Source organism: Mus caroli, unplaced genomic scaffold (genome assembly GCF_978045245.1).
Source record: "Mus caroli unplaced genomic scaffold, Mus_caroli_1 scaffold_12, whole genome shotgun sequence".
Taxonomy (NCBI): domain Eukaryota; kingdom Metazoa; phylum Chordata; class Mammalia; order Rodentia; family Muridae; genus Mus; species Mus caroli.
In genome coordinates, this window is record NW_028227267.1 from 72127051 (window position 1) to 72150814 (window position 23764).

A 23764-nucleotide genomic window follows, 5' to 3' on the forward strand; every position below is an offset into this window, starting at 1 on the left:
ACATTCAATCAGGAACAAATAAATTTGGCTGATAAAATGTTAATGACATGAAGATAGTTTAGATTAAGAGGAAGTACTATAAAGCACACTATTAATCCCCTCTAATTCCATCTCCCACAGACATTAAAAAAATGTAAAATTCAAAGACTCAAAGAAAGTCTCTCAAAAACCAAAATTACAGAGGGAAAAGTTATTAAAACCAAAACTCTAATATTGAACTTAACATTTTAATTTTCTTATAAAAGTCTGTTTTATAGACCAGTATATTACTTAAAATAATGTCTAAAAATATTTATATTCTAAAACTAACCTATGTATGTGTTTGAGTACATATATGCAGATGTGTGTTTGGAGGACAGAGGTGAACACAGGTTATCTTCCTCAATTATTTTTCCACCTAATTTGTGTGTATGGTATATGTGTGTGGTTCCCTGTACAGATACACAGGTATGTATATGCACATATGTGGAGATATTATCCTTAATCATTCTATACCTTATTTTTTGAGACAGGTCTCTCACCAAACCTGGAGCTCACAGACTAAGCTAAACTGGTTTGCCATCAAGTTCCAAGGACTCACCTGCCTCTGCCTTCCCAGTGGTGGGATTACAGGTCCCAGCCACGGCTGGCTTCTCTATTACAGGTCCCAGCCACGGCTGGCTTCTCTGTTGGTTCTGAGGTTTTCATGCCTGTGCTATTTCCCTGACCCCAAAATAACTTTCTAAAAGAAGCAGGTACATTTCTATGCATGAGGGAAATGCAAAATAATTCAAAATAATGCCTACCTCATTTAATACATTTCAATATAAAATACAAAGCTACAACCTGTAAAATGGCTTGGTGACTCATACTTTGGCAAAACTAGTGACCGATCAAGGCAGGGTTACATCACAGCTATGTAGTTGTTCTTAATCACAGACCCTAGACTCTACTGCACGCTACTATGCTGCCTTTTTTTTTTAAAGGAAAAACAAATACAAACAAACAAAGGTATATCTGGAACACAAACCTGTCCCTCTGGCTCTGTCACAGCGTTCAAAGAAGGCACTGCCATCTATTTAGAACTCCTTAGAAACCTAACTAAGTCACTTCTAGAATGCTGCTTTAATGATGAGAAACAGCAAAGTATGTAGGACTCCAGAGGAGGAGAGAAATTGTTGCTAAGTCTAAAGCCTTGTTTCTTGGCCATCTGTACAAATGAGAAACACGAAAAGCCCTTACTCACTGGGCTTTTTCAAATGATTTTCATTACATGAACCAAGTGAGCACACATATCTTAAAAAATAAACTTGAAAATATTTAAGAGGTAATGTTAATAGTAATTGTAATGACACATGTACACTGCTCCAAGCATTTAACATATTTATAATGTAATTGTAAATAATCCTTATTTCACAAAGAAATTAAAGGACAGAAAAGTACAAAGAAAGTCAAAGGCCACGACTTACAAAAGAAATAACCAGAAGAGAAAGCAAAACAATCTCATGTACAAATCAAGTTTCTCCTCCACACTAAGTGCCTTCAGTTCTACCAAGCGAGAACATACTGTCAAACTGGAATGCAGCTATCCTTCCATCTGTTCTGCTCTCTAAGCTCATACCCAAATGAAAATTAAGCTCTTCTCAGGAAATGGTCAAAATTTCATCCATCACAAGAAAAATACAAGAGCAAAAAGGCTGCATGATATCAAACACGCAGGTGGACAATCGCATCCTTTCCACACCCTGTGCCAAGATTATCTTGGAACCCCAGCACTGGGGGGAGCACACTTGCTACCAGAAATAGGAACACAAACGAGCACAAAGAGTATATACACTTAAGAACTCAAAGATGAAAACTAAAGAACAATTTTTTATTTTAACAATGCGTTAGTTTTCTAAATTACAACCAGAGCTAACTCATGCTTTGGAAAAATTAGTCTCATAGTTATAAAATACAGAAACAAGATACATGTTGTGCAAGGTATATTTGGGTCTTTTTGGAGCCTCTACCTCCAGAGTCATAGGAGCTCAGTCCTGTTGCTCAGTCCTAGACGCCTCACAGGACCAACAATCTTCAATCCCATCATTTCAAAGACTGACTTCAGACTGCTTGTACGTGCATGCACTGTGTCCTGAATAATTAACATAATATAAACAGCTATTGACCCCGCAGAGTCCCTTCCAACACAAATGTGTATTTTCCTCACCCTGTAGGTATAACGTTATTGTACACTGTGTAAAGATTATCCTTGTATTATTGAAATGCTGATTTCTCTGGCCCCCACATAGGATTGCAACCCAGACACAGCATTGTAATGCTTATTCTAAGAATCTCCCCTCTCAAGGTTTGTAAACACATTTCTCCCCATTTATTCTAAAACTGATCAGCCAATGAATGCAAAGGGAGAATAGGCGGGAACTTCTGATCCCAGCCTGGGGAGGGGTAGTAAGAGAGGAAGAGATTCACCACATGAAGAGGGCCCAGTGGACACCATGAGAACACGCTCGAAGCAGAGAGAGCAGATCACACTAAGATGCAAGTATCTTGGGGTTTTGGTTAGGAGGTAACCAGATTAGCTCAGAGGATTAGAATTGATAACTTCTCGGATATTGTGCTGTACAGCTTGCTAATAAGTCTTATAGTTTCTGTCTCATTTATTTGGGAGCTAGCTACGATAAAGAAAAAACAACCACTTTTAAAATTTCTCTAACACATAACAAATTAATATAGCATCAAAATAATAAAAGCAAAATCAATCCTTTAGCTCCGGCTTCACGTCTCTAAAAGTTATACTCATCAAGGAGAAAAAAAAGAGAAGAAGACTACATCAGTTTATGCAGCTACTGGAAATCCAACAGTGTACACAGGTTCTGGAAAGTGAATAGATCTGTTCACACGGTTACTAAAATCCAAGCTATGACAAAAGTGCTATGTGAGGTTTTTTTAAAACAGCAACATTTTCTTAGTATACATATCTTACAGCTTGCTTTAAAATGTTTACGATCCAACAATATTAATGTTTTCCTTTTACATAACCAATAACCTTCTGGAGAGGAGAAAATTAATTCTACTGAATAGAGGTGGGTGCTGCTTCAGTACAAGATAAAAGTAAAAAACTAACAAAACAAGCCAGCACAAGTTTCCCTCCATATTTAAGTAGCAAACTGAACGGATTGCTACTGGCAAACTAAACAAGGTCACACTGCTATCACACAGGATTTAAAACCATACTTCATTCATAGAATTTTCTAGACATTAACGCCAATAAAAGTTAATCTTTATAAAATACAAAGGCTTTCCAAACACAAAGCACACAAGCACAGGAAGGCAAACTAACTCATTCCCTAATACTAAGCACTATTTAAAGCCTAACTTACATTTGCTCTATATTAGTTCAGCAAATAGGGCTGCCTTAGCTTGGCAGGACTCAGATTCTTAGAGAGCAGCTCTTCCATCTGTTCTGCTCTATAAGTTTATACCCAAGGGGGAATTAAGCTCTTCTCAGGGAATGGTCAAAGTCTCATCACAAAAACAAAACAAAACAAACCTTCTAAGAGCAGAAAAGTGGCATGACACACAGGTAGACAAAACAGTAGGTGCTGTTTCCAACAAAGCAAAGAGGTGTGCAGGCCGAGACAGAAAGTCTATATAATACACGCAGGCATCATAGTGGATAATTCTGTCCCCCTTACCTGAGGAGCTCTCTGTAAACACTGTTAATGTCTGTCCGCCAACACTTTGCAAGACAAATGGGTGTTCTCTAGGAGCACTGACTGAAGCTGGTTTCCCACCGATGTCATGAATATTTGCTAGATCCTCGTTCAAAGTAAATGATACCTAAAGGCCAAATTAACCAAAGCTTACTAAAACAGACATTTATATTCAAAATATCTATACAAACATTTTGATTGTGAATTATTTTTTAAAACCTTTTTAAAGATGTGAGTCTCTTAATTATTTATTTCTTAAATGTCACCATGAAATCCTTAATTCTCAGTCATAAACAGAAGGTTTATCCCCACGTGTCATAATGATGAAGCTTGTCTACCAATGTCTTCTCTAGTCTGTGGCTCAAGAAGTCTTTCTAGAACAAGGCTAAAGTTACTTTTTTAGTGACACATCCTTAAGACCTAACATGTGCTTGGCACATAGAAGAAAAGCTGTGTAAGTATTTTTATACTGAAAAATCAACTGCACTTGAAAAATAAAAGAAGCAAGCTAGTTACTCTAAAAACCTTAAACAGTCAGTGCATAGAATAAACTCCATTTTTACATTAACAGCTATTGTATGAATATATAATATGTATTTTAAATACTTTAAAATATGCCGTTTAAAAAATAATTTCAATAATATTGTAAAGTATAAAAAGTATTCTTTCTAAATGATCTATTCCATATGCCATCACTCCCCTAAAGAATAACTATTATATTAAAAATATGTATAAAAATCAATAATTTTTTAACTAGACAGGAAGATCGTGAATTAACTATACAGCTACTATTATGATAGGTACCATATACATAGTATGAATTAGACTCAATGGTTCAAAATCTAACATCCTCAAAATTCCACACCAAATGTCTCTGTCCCACAGAAGATTAATGCTAAAGTATTCTGTTTCACAGTGCTGAAAGGGAAACATGCTCAAAATAAACTTCGAGGCCCTTTCATTCCTCCAAGGAGTACTTAACACCTGTATGTACTCATGACCATCAGATGTTCATTTCAAGTGGAATTTTCCAGAATGCAAACAACTACAAATAACTAAATATTCTCACTGTGGTTTGGCTGTTGCTGCTGATCTTTAAGAAACAGGATCTGAGGTGGCCCAGGCTGGCCTGGAACATGCTATGCAGCAGAGGATGCTCTTGAACTCTTGATCCACCCACCCCTTCATCCCAAGTGCTGGAATTACAGGAATGTACCACCATGCACAGCTCATGATTTCAGTAAATTTTTCATATAAATAATCTTACCTCAGTCCTTCCTTGATTTCTAAAAAGGAAAAAAAAATTTGAAATTACTTAGATTGCATGTTACTTTCAAATAGAAATAAAAGTCTAAAGACATGTCCATTCTTGTTCCATTAAACTTATTTCAGCTAATGTTTATCTTTTACTCATATCTGTAATCCTATTAAGAGTAACCTCATGTGTTTAGTTTATGAACTTGTATCATACACTATTAAAACCTCTCCTAGACTGGAGGCTCCAGGGAGTTTAGGGGTCTAGTGGGGTAGGGGCTGGGCGTAGGGACATCCTTGTGGAGACAGGGTGGCAGGGAGGAGGTATGGAATGGGGAACAGTCAGAGGGTGGACTGGGAGGGGAATAAAATCTGGAGTGTTATAAAAGACCCTCTCCTAATTATATTAACTAAATAATGATCTTATAATTCTTACTATCTCTAAGAATTTTTAGTCCAGTAGTGAATAAATGCATATCTTACTACTTCCTTTCTGAAAAGATTCCATTTACCTAGCAAAATCGTGTTTTGTAATGATGTAATTTATGTAGATAAGTGTCTTGCTTGCATGTAAGGATGAGCACTACTACATACATGCCTAGTGCCCAAAGAGCTCAGAAGAGGCTGTCAGAACCCTTGGAAATGGAGGTAAAGTAAAAATAGAGTTGTGAAGCACCATATGAGTGCTAGGGCCACACTTGGGCCAAGGGCTCTGAAATGCGGAGTCATCTCTAGCTCCTACCTAAGAAAATACTAAAATCATCACAAATAGATGATCATAACTCGCTAATAGAATGAAGCAAAGCAAGAAGAGTCGGGCTAGGGTGTAACTCAGTGGAAAGAGAGCACTGGTTTCAGTCCTAAGACCTCTCCTCCAAAAAAGAAAAGGGGAGGGAAGAAAAGAAAGAGGGAGGGAGGTGGGAAGAAGGGAAGGAGCGGATGAGGAAGAGAGGAAATAGAAAGAAGAGTTAAGTCTCAACTGTGGGAGGCCTTAAATATCACAGTCCACAGTTCTTTAGGCAATGAAGAACAAAAAGTAAAAACAAAAGCAAGTTCAAAGATGATCCAGCACACGTGACTCTCACCACAAGGTGCAAAGGTGAGGTAGAAACTGCTGTTGCTTCTCAAAACTCAGCTCCAACCCGCCTTCACTAAGTCCCTCAGTCACTGTTATTACTAATCTTCTATCTCTATCAAGCACTGGGAAGAAGCACTTTTGTCCCCAAAAGTCTCAAACTAGCCTACAATATCAGCCCATCAGGCAGGGCATGCCCTCTGGTGTAAGAGTAGCATGTTTGATACAGGAATATCAACGGCTCTTTGAATGGACAAGGCCCTTTCCACAAGAGGGGGATTCAAACCTGATACTGTAAACGTGATTGAAAACCCAAGGTTGATGGAGCTGAAAAGACAGCTCAGGGGGAGGGGCAGCCTTGAGTTGTGTATTCACTGAGGAGCTATGAGGCTCTAACAGATAGTTCCAAACACATGGTCATACAGATGATCCTGGATAAACACAGTAGACCTCTCAAAGAGCAAACCAAACACAAAACAATAAGATCATTACTGTGGGAAAGGAGGAGTGATATGGGTGGTAGATTAGAGAAGTGAGGTTCTCAGAATGCATGTTATACATGAATGAAATTATCAAAGAACCGAGTAAAAGTTTAAAGACACAAGCTAATGAAAATAGCTAAATCCATAAAGAACTATATATAAACAAGCATCTTGTCAAATACGACAAATAGAAGGCACAGGTCCTTGTGCTCACAGATCAAGCACTAGGGAAACCAGGAATGTTAAACACCCAGGGTTGTCCCTTCAAGAGAACAGAGGCATAATCTGTTTTCCACTCAGAAAGTTGGGAATGTATTAATTAATAGCCTGGTGACATGTGTTATCACTACACAGCCGGACAATATCTGACTCCCCTAGACTCTTGCATTATCTCAGTCATTCCTCCTTAGAGCTTTATCATGAGCATTTTCCTCAGTCAATAGAACCCACCTGTGGTTTGAGTGCGAATGGCCCATATAAACTCAAAGATTTGAATATTCACCAGGGAGTAGCATTATTTAAAAGAATTAGTAGGTGTGGCCTTGTTGGAGGAAGTTTGACACTGGGGATAAGCTTTGAGGTTCTAAAAAGCCCATTTCAAGTCCAGTCTCTCTCATCCTGATGCCTACAGGTTCAAATATAAAACTCTCAGCTACTTCTTTAGCACTGTGCCACCATGCTCCTAACCATGAGAATGGACTAAATCTCTGAAACCTCTGGAACTAAATGCTTTGCCTTTATAAGAGCTGCCTTGGTCACAGTGTCTCTTCACAGCAATAGACACCACTAAGACACAAGTTAGTACCAGGGACTGGGCTGTTGGGATGTGGTCTTTGGGTTAGAAAAGCAATGGAATGTTGTAAGTGTGGTGATTTGAACTGTGTGGGCAGGCCTAGCTCACAAGCTTTCAGAGGAGATGAATGTTAGGATGTGGCCTAGAGACTGATCTTGTTCTGTTCTTGATATTTCAGTGAAGAATGTGGCTTTCTGAACGCAAAAGTCCCAGAAAAAAAAATGAAAGTTTGACCCAGGTGGTGGTAAATGGAGGAAGAAGTGCACATGAGTTGTGGAGCTGTCAGAACTGATAGCAGAGGGAATGACTGGAGGTGGGCAACAAGTGAAAAAGGGTGGGTTAAAGATCAGACTGACATTTCCAGTCTGGAAAACTAGAAAATCACCCAGATGCAATTAGGGAATAAGGAGGGGTAATTCCTTTTTACATAATTACTGCAGCAATTTAGCTAGAATGAGGACAGATTAATGAGCTCTGACAGGTTAACTTCACTGGAAGCAAAAGCTGTTGTTGAAAAAGTTTTTTAAAAAGTAAATACATAGCCGGGCAGTGGCGCACGCCTTTAACCCCAGCACTCAGGAGGCAGAGGCAGGCAGATTTCTGAGTTCGAGGCCTGGTCTACAAAGTGAGTTCCAGGACAGCCAGGACTACACAGAGAAACCCTGTCTTGAAAAAACAAACAAACAAAAAAGAAATACATATTCCTTTGCCTTTGTATGTGTTAATGAAGTAAACAAGACTTTATTGTTCCACATTAAATCTAACATGTATCTTTTGTCTAAAGATCTGTGGCCAAAATGGATAACACCAACTAGTTTTATAACAGTATCTTCAGAAAGCAATGAGGTAAACACCTGGCCCAACCTTCAGAGTTTATTAAAATACTATATATTTCCCCTTCCTCCTTCACTACTCTGAGCCATTTCCCAACACCCACAACACTTCAAGCTCCACTCATTCTTGCTTAAAAAAAAAAAAAAAAAAAGGCAGGTGTAGTGGCCAACACCTTTAATTCCAGCATTCAGGATGCAGAGGCAAGAGGATCTCTGGAGTTCCAGGCCAGCCTGGTCTAGAAAGTGAGTCCAGAACAGCCAGGACTCTGTTACACAGAGAAACTGACTCAAGACAACTCCTCCCCCACTCCCAACCCCACCCCACCCCCAAAAAAATCACGGCTCTGTTCTTTACTTTCAAAGTATTTCTTGGATCTGACACCAAAAAGGCATAAGTTCTTACTGTCATTGATAGACACTTAAGAAAACCAAACAAATACTATGAAATCATCAACCACACTGGAGGAGAACAATGAAGCTCACAAGCCATTGGTTCATGGGATAAATTCCTAGAAATTGATGAGACTGCTGAGATCAGGGCAAGAATATTTTATTTATTATTCATCTTTTACTCTCATTATCCCAACCCTCAGCTGAGTCTGTCAGTCTCACTGTGTGCCTGTGTCTGTCTGTGATGGCAGCAGTAAGAACTAAAAACAATGCTGAGCTAGCTATAAGTACCTACCAGGGAATAGTGACTTACAACTCCATTTTGTAGTGCGCAGCATTACTGTGTAATGTGTATGCTGCTTATGTTGCTCTATGTATAGATACACATAAACACTGTCTTTCCAACAGTTTGTGCCAATTTAAATGCTGTCAGCAGTGTAAATTTATTTTGAATTCATTCGGTTTTTATCTCATTGATTTATTTGCAGACATTTATTATTAATAGGCCCCAAATGATCTGAGATCTGAGTCTATTAAGAAATAAAGCAAGAAATCAAGTATCTCTGAAAAGACATAGAAGTATAGGACTCAAGATTTTAGGTAAAATGCAGCACAAACAGAGAAAACTGAGGTGCTCTGAGGCAAGATGGTAGGTATTGTAGAAGAAGCTAAAGCAGACTATAAACTCAGGTGGGATGGTGGACGCCCAAAAGCGCAAAATAATCCAAGTACAGGGGGGAATCAGGACATCTCATAAACTTACTTACATAAATAGCCCTATGTCCAACTGTCTAACTTTGGAGTCACTCAGCACAGTCACAGATGCACTCTCTGTTTCTCAGGTACTAAATGGGAACCAAATTTGAGGAAAGTTGCTCCCAACCCCAGCTGCATGCTTCTTCCCTCCCTTCTGCTTCTCTGTCTCTCCACCCCACAGCCTATCTGTGCAGAGATAATCCAGCTTACTGTGTAGATCTTCCTAGCTTCTGGCCTATGCTGCAGCACTCTCTCCTTGGCCTCAGAAAAACTGGAATAGAGAGGTCCATTTGTACCACATAGTGCCTACTGTCCAGTCTGTTTGTGATATATGCTATGACTTACCAACTAGGCACTTTAAATATATAAAGTGAACTTGAGGAATTAATACATTTCCTTTTAACAGATAAGAAGACAGGGGGGCAAGTAACTGTGTTTGTTTAAATAGGTTCAGCCCTTCATAGACTCATGAGTTTGAATGCTTGGCCCATGGAGAGTGCCACTATTAGGAAGTGTGGTCTCGTTAGAGTAGGTGTGACCTTGTTGGAGGAAGTGTGAGACTGTGGGGTTAGGCTTTAAGGACTCCTAATGTTCACGCTCTACCCAGTGTGAAATTTCAGAGCCTCTTCCTGGCTGCCTTCAGATCAAGATGTTTAATTCTCAGCTCCTTCTAGAGCACCAAGTCTGCCTGGGTGCTGCCATGCTTCCTGCCATGATGATAATGGACTGAACCTCTGAAACTGTAAGCCAGCCCCAACTGAATGTTGTCCTTTATGATAATTGCTTTAGTCATAGTGTCTCTTCATAGCAATGAAACCCCAACAAAGACAGTAACTTATCCCAAAATACAAAGCTAGTTGGTGACAAGGTTAGGATTGAACCTCCAACCTGACTTCTGGGTAGATTCATACACCTAACTAGTGTACCATACTGCCCTTCTAAACCCTTTATTCTTGTTTTAAAAATTCAATACCACACATCCCCCAACACATATACATAGGCAACTGTAAACTGGATATGTCTCCTCTTAAGAATCAATAATTGATCATACATCTTGTAGTCACAAAAATATTAAAGTAACTTACCTGGAATGTTCTCTCAATAGTCCTAAATCATTCAAATGTCCCATGCTCCTCATGGGTGTCTACTGAAACACTCCTCCCACCACTCCACTGGGTGAACTTAGCTGCTCACTTCTCTCTAAGAGCAACGAAACATGCGGTCTGCACTGTGAGCTAACTAGTAAAAAGAAGAGTGAGGCTATCACCTCAACTCATTCTAAACAAGCACCTTTTAACAGATAAGAAGACAGGGGGGCAAGTAACTGTGTTTGTTTAAATAGGTTCAGCCCTTCATAGACTCATGAGTTTGAATGCTTGGCCCATGGAGAGTGCCACTATTAGGAAGTGTGGTCTCGTTAGAGTAGGTGTGACCTTGTTACTTTATTGGAGTATTGGTGTTACTTTATTGGAGATGTCAGTTTACAACCATAAGAATATGATGACTTAAAATATGCAGGATATTGACTGAAACTCTGGTAATTTAGTCACATGCACTGTTAAGCTACTCCTCAGCCAGTCTACATTTACCAAGAGTGAACTTAGTACTTCTGCATCAGCTAGGAATATGAGCAAGGCACACAGAAGAATGCAGTCTACTGGGGCCAGCTGTTTTCCAGCATCTCTCCAGCAATCCCAGGGAACTGGGATTAATGTAGCTGTGCTATTAGTAAAGAGGCTCTACCTTCTATAAGGTAAGACTATGTGTCATTTTGGGTAGATAGACACCAACTAAAAGACTGCCCTCCCCCCTTAAAGGAAATTCTGGCCTGTTTACTTTCTCTTCACTGTAATTTATTCAAGTGATTTCAAGTTACTTCTACTAAGGATTTCTTTCTAAAAAGACCCAAGGTACAGGGGCACTAGCCATGTAGTCAAGGGAAGAGATAAAGGAAAACAGTGATAATAAACCAAAGCCTTGAGCCTCACTCAACAGCAAATGACAACACAATCCAAGTTCTGTGCTATGTTCTGAAATTAGCAACCCCAAGCCTAAGGAGTCTGAGAATTCAGTGGAATAAACAAAGATGCTTCAAAATTGCATCCATATGTTACACATCCAAAATAATCAGGATGCAATCTAGAGGCTTCCACACCAAACTGTCACCACCTCCAAAGAGTGTGAATGGGAAATACAGATGACTTTTTTATTTTGTATTAAGGTGATTTTTTTTAAAAATACAACAAAAGGGAATGTATTATTTATGTAAAAAAAAAACCTCACATATACACAGTCTTTCTATGGGACTTCATGTGTGCAAAGGCCAACAATACCATTTTATACGTAAAAACTTGGGCTGGTAACACATGACACACACATTGCACAAAATAACATTTAGGTAACCACCATTTATTATCAAAACTAGGATACTCAGGGACATGAAACTGGACACTTCAATAACTACCCAGGGAAAGCTATCAACTGGGACTGATCCAAGCAAGCCTGTAGGTATGGCTAACCTATGAATAGTAGATACCATTATGTAAGCCATCTGCTTTAAAATATAGGGAATAGGTAGCTTGAAATTTCCTACCAAAAAAAGTGCAAGGAGTAGTGGAGTTGGCCTGGTCTAGCTGCCTTAAGAGGCATGCATCATAGGTTTTTCAAGTTAGATTCCTTGGCTGCTGGGGCATTAGTTCCTGAAAAAGCAAGGCACTGCCTTAGACAGTGAAGACTTCAGGCCATCTGTGTATCTCTTCGAAATCAGTGAAAGCACATAGAACAGTGGTTCTCAGGTTTCCTAGTGCCATAACCCTTTAAAACACAGTTCCTCATCTTGTAATGACCATAAAAAGATCTTCATCAATGTAATTTTGCTACGGTTATGAACTGTAATGTAAAACATACCCATTTCGGATGGTCTTAGGTGATCCCTGTAAAAGGGTCATCCAGCCCCAAAGGATCGAACTACTGATATAGAAGTTTGGCTGAAAAATTAGTCTTAGACATTAATCTTGTATGCCCCATGTAGCTTGCAACCATGATTGTATCCTGGCAACCACCATTATATTTTGTTTTGATAAGTGTATAAAAAGTTTGATGGCTTCAGCTGTCTCAGTCTTGCTGAGGTCCCTCTGAGTTGCTCTGACTGACACTCCCTCTGACCATAATCAGTTACTCCTGGCTCGGCAGGTAAGCACCGACACTTAAACCAATGAAGAACTCAAGTACAGCCATCTCCACTTGAACATCACCTCTAACATCTCATTTCAGTGGTCAATGCAGCACTAGGGGCTTGCATGACTTCCCTGAACCTAGCTCCTGTCTGTCTCAGTCTGTCACACTAAGAGAGATCAGACATTCCTCCAACAAGCACGGTCTTTGTACAGGTTTACAGAAATGTAATCTAGAGTTTTCAAAGTCCTAAGCTTGTATTGTCTTATAATCTGCCCTATGGATTGGAGAACCATTAATGCTAACATTCACACTTCACAAACAAGAAAGCTAAGGCTTAAAGTAAGTCCCAAAACCAACAACTACACACAAGTCCCACCAGGACAAGGGGTTCAGTGTATAAGTGCACAACCACACAAGAAACAAAGAACTTCAAGACAGAACTTCAAGTAAGACAAAGTGTAGGCAAAATGTTTTTGTGCACTATGTAAAGATTATCCTTGTAGCATTCAAATGCTGATTTTTCTGCCCCATATCTTGTTGCAATCTGGACATGGCATTATAATGCTTATTCCAACCATCTTCTGTCTCAAGTTTGTGTAAACATTGCTCCCCATTTATTCTCTGAGTTGTCAATAAAAGCTGATCAGCCAATGGCTGGGCAGAACTTCCACCAGTGGGGAGTGGGGTGGGGATAGGGATTATCCAGAAGGAAGGGGTCCTAGAGACATCATGGGAACATATACCCACAGCCCAGAGAGCCAAGCCAATACTAAAATGCAAGTACCTTAGGGATTTGGGCTGGGAGGGAGTCAGATTAGCTTAAAGGATTAAAACAGATCAATGACTACCCAGGAATTGTATAGCAAAGCTTGATTAAAAAAAAAAAAAAAATCTAGTGTCGCCGGGCAGTGGAGGCTCACACCTTTAACCCCAGCACTTGGGAGGCAGAGGCAGGTGGATTTCTGAGTTCAAGGACAGCCTGGTCTACAGAGTGAGTTCCAGGACAGAGCTATATACAGAGAAACCCTGTTTGGGGGGGGGGGGGTGTTGGGAGAAAAAAAATCTAGTGTCTCTGTCTCATTCATTTGATAGCTAGTCAGGGATAGAGAAATACTGTCACTTTTTAAAAGGAATTTACAACAAAGAACTAAGGGGAGAAAAAAATGAAGGTATCAAGTTTCTTAAAGACAAGTCTCATCAAGTAAGAAATCTAAAAAATTTAACTCCAGAACTACATGTCTTTCTTGAAGCAGCTTTAAAATGGTCCCTGAAAAGTTGATCTCTCAGATACTTCTGACAGAACCAGGAAGTAATTACTAAGCCTGAGAGTCTCTTGAGACACTAAAGCAGGAATATAGAAGAGATTGAACATTTGGCATTTAAAGCTAGAAGAGATGAGGCCACTTCAAAAAAAAAATTGAAAAGAGACAAGAACTGATGACTGAGAGGAGGATCATGTAAACTAAGATGCTGAGATGGGGCGTCGGGGAGCCTAGCAAAAGGTCCATAGGAGACAATGAAGGAAGAGGACAGCAGAGTGTTGTCCTGATGGGATGGGATACCAGTTTAACGGCCTTGTCAAGTCTGATGCGGGTCAATCAAGACAGCTGCTATATAGATGTGTAATAAAATTTTTACAGGGAAAAAGAAAATTGGTGTTGAAATCTGTTTCCAGCCCTTGAATGTGGTTTTGGCCAATAAGATTTTAGCGAACAGACAGAAGTACCCTTGTACTTGTAGGCCCTCTTTTCGTTTGCAATTGTGAACTCTCAGCACCATATGAAAGAATATGCTGGAGATGAAACAGATGGCCCCTGCCCAGCTGATACCAAGCCACTCAGTGCTTAACAAGGCCAGGCCAGTCAAGAAGGCCTTCCAGCTCAGCCCTGACCAGAAAAAAGATCCAGAAAATTCTGAACAAATAAAATATTTTTTGTTCTAAGTGACCAAAAATTTTTAGTTTTGTTATGAAACAAAAACTAATTGATAAAGGTGGGGACATTAGTAACAGATGACAGCTATTTCAATGAAGTACTAGGCTTGAGAAAGTCAGTGGAGTTGGATTAAAAGTAGCTAGACAAGGGGCTGGGAAGACAGTTTAACAGTCAAGAGTACTAGCTGCTCCTCCAGATGACCTGGGTTCAATTTCCAGCATCCTCACAGTGCTTAACTACTGTCTATAACTCCAGTTCCACGAGATCAGATGCCTTCTTCTGGTCTCTTCAAGTACCAGGCAAACAGTTAGTGCATACCAGCAAAAACATCGTATGTATAAAATAATCTTTTTTAAGTGAACAGATTAAGTCAGGCATGGTGGTGCACGCCTTTAATCCCAGCACTCAGGAGGCAGAGGCATGCAGATCTCTGAGTTCAGGGCCACCCCGACCTACATACAGCGCAAGTGCCAGGACACCTAGAGCTACATAGAAAAACCTTGACTTGAAAAAAAAAACTAAACAAACAAATGAAGTGACTGGATACGGGATAGAGAAGAAGCCCGGTGAGAGCATGTTTTCTAACATGGAGAACCTAGATTCAATCTCTCTTATAGAACACAAAGTCTCAGGCACATTAGATGCTCCCTACGTCCTTCCATAGCCCTTTTACCAGGGACGACAGTGGCAAAGTCCATCCATCAACGTACTTTCTAGGGCTGGAGAGATGGCTCAGCAGTTAAGAGCACTGACTGCTCTTCCAGAGGTTCTGAGGTTCAATTCCCAGCAACCATATGGTGGCTCACAACCAAATGTAATGAGACCTGACGCCCTCTTCTGCTATGTCTGAAGACAGCTACAGTGTACTTACATATAATAATAAATAAATCTCCGGGTTGGAGCGAGCAGAGCCAGAGCGAGCAGAGGTCCTGAATTCAATTCCCAGCAACCACATGATGGCTCACAACCATCTGTACAGCTACAGTGTACTCATGTACATAAAAAATAAATAAATAAATAAATAATTTTTTTAAACAAAAGTACTTTCTAGGTATGCCTAACCCAAGCACACTTCTGCACACCACGAACAGATAGAAGGATGGGGAAACCGTATCATCTGCTCCTTCACTACTAGTAAGCTTCACCAATAAATTTAGCTTTATAGTCACACTACTTATCACACATGCACAAGCCTGTCTCCTCACAGAATATATAAATACACCATAACCTGCTTTAACATGCCCAGTAACTCTTACCTTCTCAGTAAATTCTCTAAGAATATAATCACATTCAAAAGCCATTATAAACATTTTTAAAAACAACAGCTTTAAAAAATGTATAGTTTATGTGCTATACATATATACTAACTACATGTGTGTATATAGTACATTTATATAAATATATAAATAACTTACTTGGCAATCCTCAGTTTCCCAACTTCACCTCTTCCAGAGGCTTTTGCCCATTGCTGGGACAAATATTTAGGAACCTAAAATAAAGCAAAACATTTCACAGATGCTGTACCCAGGGATCAAATACCTTCCCCGGGGTTATACAATTAGCAAATGACAGAGCACGATTCAAGGCCAAGCCATCTCAAGGGATTTTGTTCTTAACCATAAAAATACTGTGTCTAAAACCAGATACAGAAGTAACCGGAGGTTAAATTCTAAGATGGAAAAATATATTAATTCTCTAATAAATAATCTGCCTCTGTTCTTCACATAAGTAGCTTAGACCTTTCAGCTATCCTGTTATGAGAAGCAAAGAAGAGACTTTTAATAGAACACGAAGCATATGTGTTGTGGAGAGTAAGTATTCACTGACTGTCAGTTGTCAACATTAGTTCTCGTAGGAATAACAACGTGATCACAATGAATTCAGACTGAGACATAGGGTGTTGGGGCTGCAAAGGGGAAACAAGGAAGTCTAGCAAGATTATGGGAGGGGGGGTGCAGTACTTTGATTACAGTTAAAGTTTTTTTTTTAAAAAAGGAGTAAAAAAAAAAAAAAATCCTATTAACTTACTAGAGTACCAAAGTGTGTCAGATGATAGGCCTGAGGCTGGAAAAGAGAAGGTTGAGGAGACAATTCTGTCAGACTCCTTGTAGGCTTTCTATCCCCACCACCCACTCATCTCCTCAGCACTCTAAACTCAAAGTACTCTCCCTTGTCTACAGATATGAAAACCGAATCTAGGGCTAGTGATACAACTCAGAAATAAAGCTAGGTGAGACTGGACAGTGTATCTCAAAATACCATATCGACTTTTTAATGGTTTTGCTATTTAAGTTTGATAGGGCTGGAAAGATGGTTCAGCTTTAAAGCACTGACTGTTCTTCCAGAGGACCTGGGTTCAATTCCCAGTACCCACATGGCAGCTCATAACCAGCCATACCTGTAATACCAGAGGATCCAATGCCTTCTTCTGGTTTCTGGGTCTTACTACAATCCCCTGACTCAATGTAGACCAGGCTAACTTCGCAAGCACTAAGATTAAAGGTGTGCACACCAGAGTCGAGTCTATTTGGTAGCTCTGCTTTATCTAAGATATCTATTTATGTATTTATCTAATATAACCACACAACCACAGGTGCTCTAACACACACCTAGGTGGGAGAATTACCATGATTTGATGGCCAGCCTGGGCTACACAGAGACTTCCAGGCCAGCCTCAACTAAGAAAGGAAGAGAGAGAGGGGGAGATGAAGAGAGAGGGAGAGAAGGGAAGAGAAAGGAAAGGAGAGAATAGGTTTTCATTTTTCCTGTTACTTACAACCCTTTGCTGTATTCTCTGTTTTAATCAGACTTAGTCACTGTGACCAAATATCTGACAGAAACAATTTAAGATTTATTTTGCACTGGGTATCTCAGTTTCTATCCGTCATGGTGGGAAAAACAAGGAAAAGCACTGCAGCTCACTCCACAGTGGCCATGATATAGAGGAGATACAGAGAGGGCCAGGGCAGCCCTAAGAACATACAGCCAGTATCTACTTCTTCCAACTAGGCCCCGCCCCACTGCCTTTCACTGCCTCCCAGAGAAGCCACATTATAAATCCACCAACAGAGTATCTAATCCCTTAATTAGATCATAGCCCTTGTGACCTACTTTGCCTCCAGAAACAGCACTAGAAACACCCAGAGGCGAGTTTCATTAATCGCCGATGAAACTGACAGGACTAACTCCTACCCACTTTAGTTTGTGTCTCTTTGAGATACAGCCTTTTCTTTTTCTTTTTGGTTTTTCGAGACAGGGTTTCTCTGTATAGCTCTGGCTGTCCTGGAACTAACTCACCTGCCTCTCCCTCCCGAGTGCTGGGATCAAAGGCGTGCGCCTTTTCAATTTCTTATATTCATCACATATTGGAAAAGTAATATGTGCCAAACACTAATCAAAGTGCAAAGAAAGTGACTTGGGGGTAGGGGCATCAACACTGGATACAGACAGGTACAAAGGAGCACTAGAAACTGTTCAGGGGTTTGAAGAACTTAACACAGTCTGCTGTGCTGGCAAACTATGAGAGCTGTTTCAGAGAAAAGGACAGGAAGAAACACCTTGTCTTGATGAGAACTCAGCCATGGACTTAAAACACTCATTACAAAGATAAATCATTTATAAACCAAGTTTGGAAAACTTTCATGATCCCATTTAAATATGGCTTTTCAGAATGAGATTCCCCACAGAGCCTCCCACCTCAAATAAAAAAAGTGACCCGAATAGATAGCGACCACTGGGGCAAACGAGGTCTGCCACATGACCATTTAAAACATTTACTGATGAATCCTAAACTCGCTCTTTAAAAACACGAAGTCAACAACTTCTCTTTGAATTCAGAACTTCTAGGTCTTTCGAAGGCTCCAATTGGATTACCAACCCAGGCAACACTTTAGCCGTGTAAAGCGACAGGAGTCTACATGGCGAGTTCCAGGCTAGCCAAGTCTACACAGAGATTGTTTCAAAACAACAACAGAATACACAGGGACCAGCTCCACTTTGTGGTCCAGAAAACTGTACGGAATATCTATTCAACTAATTTATACACGTTCATAACTAAAGTTAACCTTACCAAAAAGAAAATCGTAAGGACTTCTCCGACCTGGGGTAAAATTTACTGCCCACTCGGGGACCATCGGGTCAGGACACCAAGAAGGCCAGGTCTTGGCGGTAAAGAGAGTTAGTTCCATGGTGGGCGGATGAAATTGAGAGACGGCCCGAAAGTAACTTCTCCAACCTGCAAACGGACGCAACAGCGACCCGCTTCTCAGAACAGCGGTGGCCCGAGCAAGACCGACCCAGAACTTTCCGAAGCGCCCCGCGGGGCTCGCGTCTCACTCACCTTGACCAGCCACACGCCGGTGTTCTGTTTGGCGCCCGTCAGATCGAGTTCCCCGCGCTCCGCCATAAGCTTGTCGCGTGAGGCGGCGTGAAGTGCGCGCACAAGCAGTGGTCCCGGCGCTGAAAGGCAGAGAGCGACAGTCCAGAGCCGGCCACGAGAGTAAGTAGTCCGCGAAAAGCCGGCGTCGCACACCGCCCAGGAACCAGGAACTTAGATGAGAAGAACACGCCGCCGAATGAAGAACTGCGCCTGCGCACGACTACGTCAGAACAGCGCGCCGAGAGGGACAAACTTCCTGCTCCGGCAATTTCCTAGATGGGCGTGACTCCTGGCAACGTGCAATCTTGGGATTCCAGTGCTGGGAAAGAAAGAGCCTAATCCTGAACCGTGCGTTTAGAGAAAAGGTGACAAAGTGGAAAAATTAAGGTTTAGACAAACAAAAGCTGTGTGTATTTATACCCAACCCTAGATAAAGAAGCTAGGCATTTTAAGGACAAACTTGGGGGTAAAAAAAAGTCACTTTCTTGGCCCAATTATCATTGGCACAAGTGGGCACTAGAGTACAAGTGAGTATGCTGGACACATGCCTTTTCGAGGCATAAAAATCAGTTCACACCGTGCAAGTAGCATACACTCTTTCAGACGCCGAAACCTGAATGCCATCTAATTGAGTCGGTAAGACCCACCATGTAAGAAACAGATCTGATTATCCAACTGCCCTGCTTAAACAGTTTCCGGTTGCAGAATATTGAATCACATTATGAGCCCCGAGATTGTGAACTGGAAGAATCTGTTAATAACTGTGGCTCAGCCTTTGATCCTAGAACTTTCTGTTTACTGTAAACAAGTATATGTAGCCTGGCTCACCCCTACCTAGCGCGCACATTGATCCAAGAGCTAAATAAAGTCAACCCTAGATCAGGAGGCAGAACGAGTAGCCAGCTGACAAGAGAGTGAACGTGAGCAAGAGAAAGGAGAGAGTTTGAGTTGAAGGGTATTTATTACGGAGAAGGGGCTTTTCCTTCTGAGAAGTCGGTGGAGGGGGAAGGTCAGCTGAGTACTTTCTTTGCTTCTTAGAGTTAGCAGGCTTTCACCGCAGCTTCTAGCTCCTGAGTCTTCATTTGGTAATTTCCTCTCCCACTTGCCTTCGGAATGAAATTCTACCCTGTGCTTCAACTGAGTCCTTTGGGTTTGATCCTCCTATACTCTCTGTTCCACACAGGATTCCACACCAATCCCGTCCACCTGCTTGAAGACTCCAGGATCCTCCTGTACCATTTCAGAGCCTCTTTCAAACCAATTCCTGTGCCTTGGATACCCTACTTTCCCTCACTGGCCCTGCCCTTTGGCAAACTTCTACTTATAAACACAGACAAGTGGAAATGAAATAGAGACCACACAGAAACAAGTGGAAATGAAATAAAGACCACACAGAAAAGAGACTCCCCCTAGATAAAGTTCTGTTTCCCCATATGATAGCGTGTGATGCTTAACACTGTACCATGAGAGGCGTGTTTACAAGGATACCTTTGTTTTCTACACTACTGACTGAACTCCTAGACAAAAGTACTGTTTTTGCCCCAGATTTGCTGAAGCAGAATGGATGAATACAAAATAGTGCTTTATTCATTTTACATGCACAGCACCCAGCACAGTGTTTGACATACTGTGGGATGTCAGTAGGCTTTGGTTGAATGAACATTTGCTGAAGAGAAACAAGCAGTAAGGTATTGGAAGAATGGCAAGTAATTTATTGAATCACACACCAGAGCAATGCACAAAACTGCAGAGAGTCTGTATCTGTGCAGCATAAGGGCTGGGAAAACTGTCAGGTCTCTGAGATCTGCTGGCAAAACTAATGTGATGGAAAAGACCAAGCACTCATTGGAAAGAAAAGTTGCATTCTCTTATGACCGCTTGGAAACAGGCCTAAAGTGTTAAAAGGCAAACCTATGAGAAGTGTTTTAGTCTTGGTTCAAGTATATGTGAGAAGAACACAAAGGAGCCTGGCACACCCCAGGAATTGCTTTAAAGATAAAATATTTACATTGAACATACATACACAGGTAAACCGTCCAACTTACAAAGCTCATGGCTATAATGGCTCAGAGATATGGTTTGGATGAGATATCTCCTCATAGACCACTGTTACAGGATATTTGAACCTGTTTCTAGTTGTGGTGTAGCTCAGCCCTTAGCATGAACCTGTAATCCCTCTGGCTGGAATACAGACAAACCCTTAGATTCACCTTTAATCCCAAACAATGAAGGTAAAGTTAGTTTGGAGGAAGAAGTAGCCATGCTTGGAAGTAATGTCTAAATGAGTGGCAGACAAGGTGATGAGTTAGAGAACGTTCTGACAGAATAGGATATAGCCAACTCTCACAGGGAGAGAGAGGAGAGGGAAGCTACTTCAGGGAGAGACAGGCAGCTCAGGAAGAAGAGAGTACAGTACAGGATACAGTGGAGCTCGTGAGAGCAGTAAGTAGAGTCGGGAGGGAGAGTGGAGTAGAGAGAGGGAGAAGGAGGCAGTGTTACCAGGAGAGTTTTTACAGAGACAGATTGTAGAGAGAACAGGCTGGACACAGGTAAAGACACAACAAACAAGAGAATGAGAAGGATCCAGAAGATTAGAAAAGATTTCTAGAGATATTTTGAAGCAAAACAGATCAATTCGAGGCCAAGAGAAAAGCCAGATTGAATCAGTCAGCTGGGAGAGTAGTTTTGAGCCAGAACAGCAGAGTTGAACCAGCCAGTCAGGGCTCAGAAAAAAAAAAAACAAAAAAAAAAAAACAAAAAAACTAGAAAGGGTGATCTCACCCAGCAGCAAGTCTCAAAGGCTGAAAACATTCTAGGCCCAGGTAAGATTGTATGGAGGCCAGAGGCTCCCTAGACCTAGGCTAGCAGATGGAGGCAGTAAGCCGCCCAGACAGCAATTACAACAGGAAAATAAAAGTTATGTTTACAGACCATGCATTTGATGGTTGGTCCCCAGTTTGTGGATGTTTGGAGAAGCTTAGAAAGTTTAGCAATGCTGAAGTAAGTATGTCTCTTGGGTCAAGCTTCGAGGTTTCAAAATCTCATATGATTTTGAGTGTACTCTTTCAGCTTCCAGCTTGCAGTCTGAAGTTGTAAGCCCTCAGTTCTCAACTTCCAGTTTCAGTCACCTGGCTGCTATCTGCTCCCACCATTATGATCTCTGGAACTTTAAGCCCAAAAGAAAATCGTTCTTCAATAAGTGTCCTTGATCATGGTGTTTTATCACAGCCACGGGGAAGTAACTACTACAGATTTGGTACCAGGAAGTGGGTTATTACTTATCCAAATGGAAACCCAAATCAACCTTTTCTCCTGTAAGTTGTCTTGGCCACTGTTTTATCACAGAAACAGAAAAGGAACGGTTTCATTGGATCAATCCACACAGGGGGGTCCCCCTGCCACACTGAGATGGTCTTTGCTGAGATGGAACAAACTGTTCCTAAGCCAGAAGAGGAGGTTTCACAGAAGAAAAATAATCATCCCGGAACTGAAGAAACAAACACTTATGGTATGGGAATAAATTCAGCATACAATAAATGCAATTAAAAGAAAAACAGATTAGGAATTTAGCTTTGAATTTTAGGTTATGGGAAATGAAGTGTGTGTGTGAGAGAGAGAGAGAGAGAGAGAGAGAGAGAGAGAGAGAGAGAGAGAGAGAGAGAGAGAATTACAGCTATTAAGAGGTGATAAGTGGCTAAAGAAGCCTTACAGAACAAAAAGGAAAGTAAAGGTCTTGAAAATGATTTTAGGTAGAAAATAGAAAACAGTATTCAGCACTTCTGTCTTACAGATTTACCTGGGAGACCACAAAGTGACAGTCACTGGGCCAGATGCTTCGCCATGCTGACATTATTAGATGTCAGACACTTGGCTGGGTACTTTGCTGGCATTGTCCTTCTGAGTCCTCATGAGGATTTGCTCCAGTGGGTGCCATTTGTTAGTCTTCACCTGGACTCCATAATCATTAAAGTCGAAACTTCTAAGAGCTGAGTCTATGTCCCAGTTGTGACCCCCCCACCCCTGACACACACACACACACACACACACACACACAAAGCATTTGAATACCAAGGTAATAAAATCAGGAAACTCTAAAATTCTTTATTTCCCCAGATAATTGACCAGTGAAATTCTTATCAAAAAATTTTAAGATGAAACTGTCACAGGAGGGAAAGCCCAAGACTCACTCTGGCTGCAGGTCTTCCAAGCGATCTTTAGAGTGCTTAGACTAAGCTGTGATCCCGTTCAAGCATGTCCAGCCTCTGAACATTGCAGCATGACATTGTCACTTAACAAAGTTCATACTTCAGAACTTCACAACCAATATCCAAAAAAAAAAAAAAAAAATCCACAAAAAGCTTCCTCATGACGCTTAATGCAAATTATAACTCAGTGCTGGAGCAGAGTCAGCTTCTAAGGTGAATGAGGCCTCCATGTTAGGACAGATGAGATAAGGCACAGATTCTGGTTCACACTCACGGCAATCCTACCTACTTAAAAGGGAGAAATAGAATCCTCCTGACTCTTCTAGAGTGGCTGGAACGGGAACAAATCCCAACCTCCACAGCCACTACCAAGCATGTTTCATACTAGATGAGAGCTCTCAATGTCCAGGGCCTGGACACAGGGCAGCAAGATTCTCCACGGGACATTCTACAAATAACCACTGAGCTATAACTGAGACGGGTGAATCCAGGATTTCCAGGCACGCGTCTAGAAACTGGCAGTTTACTTATTTGCATTACTGAGAATAATTCTTCTAATCTGACCTTGTGAGAATTCATTAGAGCCGGGGCAGGGTGCAAGGTCTGAGGCATGACAGGAAGCGACCAGGAGTGTTTCTCTGTTTTTGTTTGACTACAGCTAGAGTTCCCCTGTGCCTTGTAAATCCAGATCAGTTCAGTTCTGTCAGGTGGCCATTACAGTATGCATGGCAAAGCCTTTAATAAAGATGGTACAAGCGAGATGAAGGAATTACAGTGGCAATAACAGGTGGCTGA

At 41.0% G+C, this 23764-nt stretch overlaps 1 protein-coding gene across 1 annotated transcript in view; it reads right to left on the reverse strand.

The window, feature by feature from the left end:
• Positions 1-18967, reverse strand: part of Gtf2f2 (general transcription factor IIF subunit 2) — a 111720-nt gene extending 92753 nt beyond the window's left edge. The window contains exons 1-4 of the mRNA XM_021181786.3: positions 18726-18967; positions 15802-15875; positions 4960-4978; positions 3675-3819 (exon numbers count right to left, since the gene is read on the reverse strand). Of these exons, the coding sequence (XP_021037445.1) occupies positions 3675-3819; positions 4960-4978; positions 15802-15875; positions 18726-18791 (304 nt within the window). The 5' untranslated portion in view covers positions 18792-18967. The remainder of the gene's footprint in view (positions 1-3674; positions 3820-4959; positions 4979-15801; positions 15876-18725) is intronic.
• Between the last annotated feature and the right edge of the window lie 4797 nt (positions 18968-23764).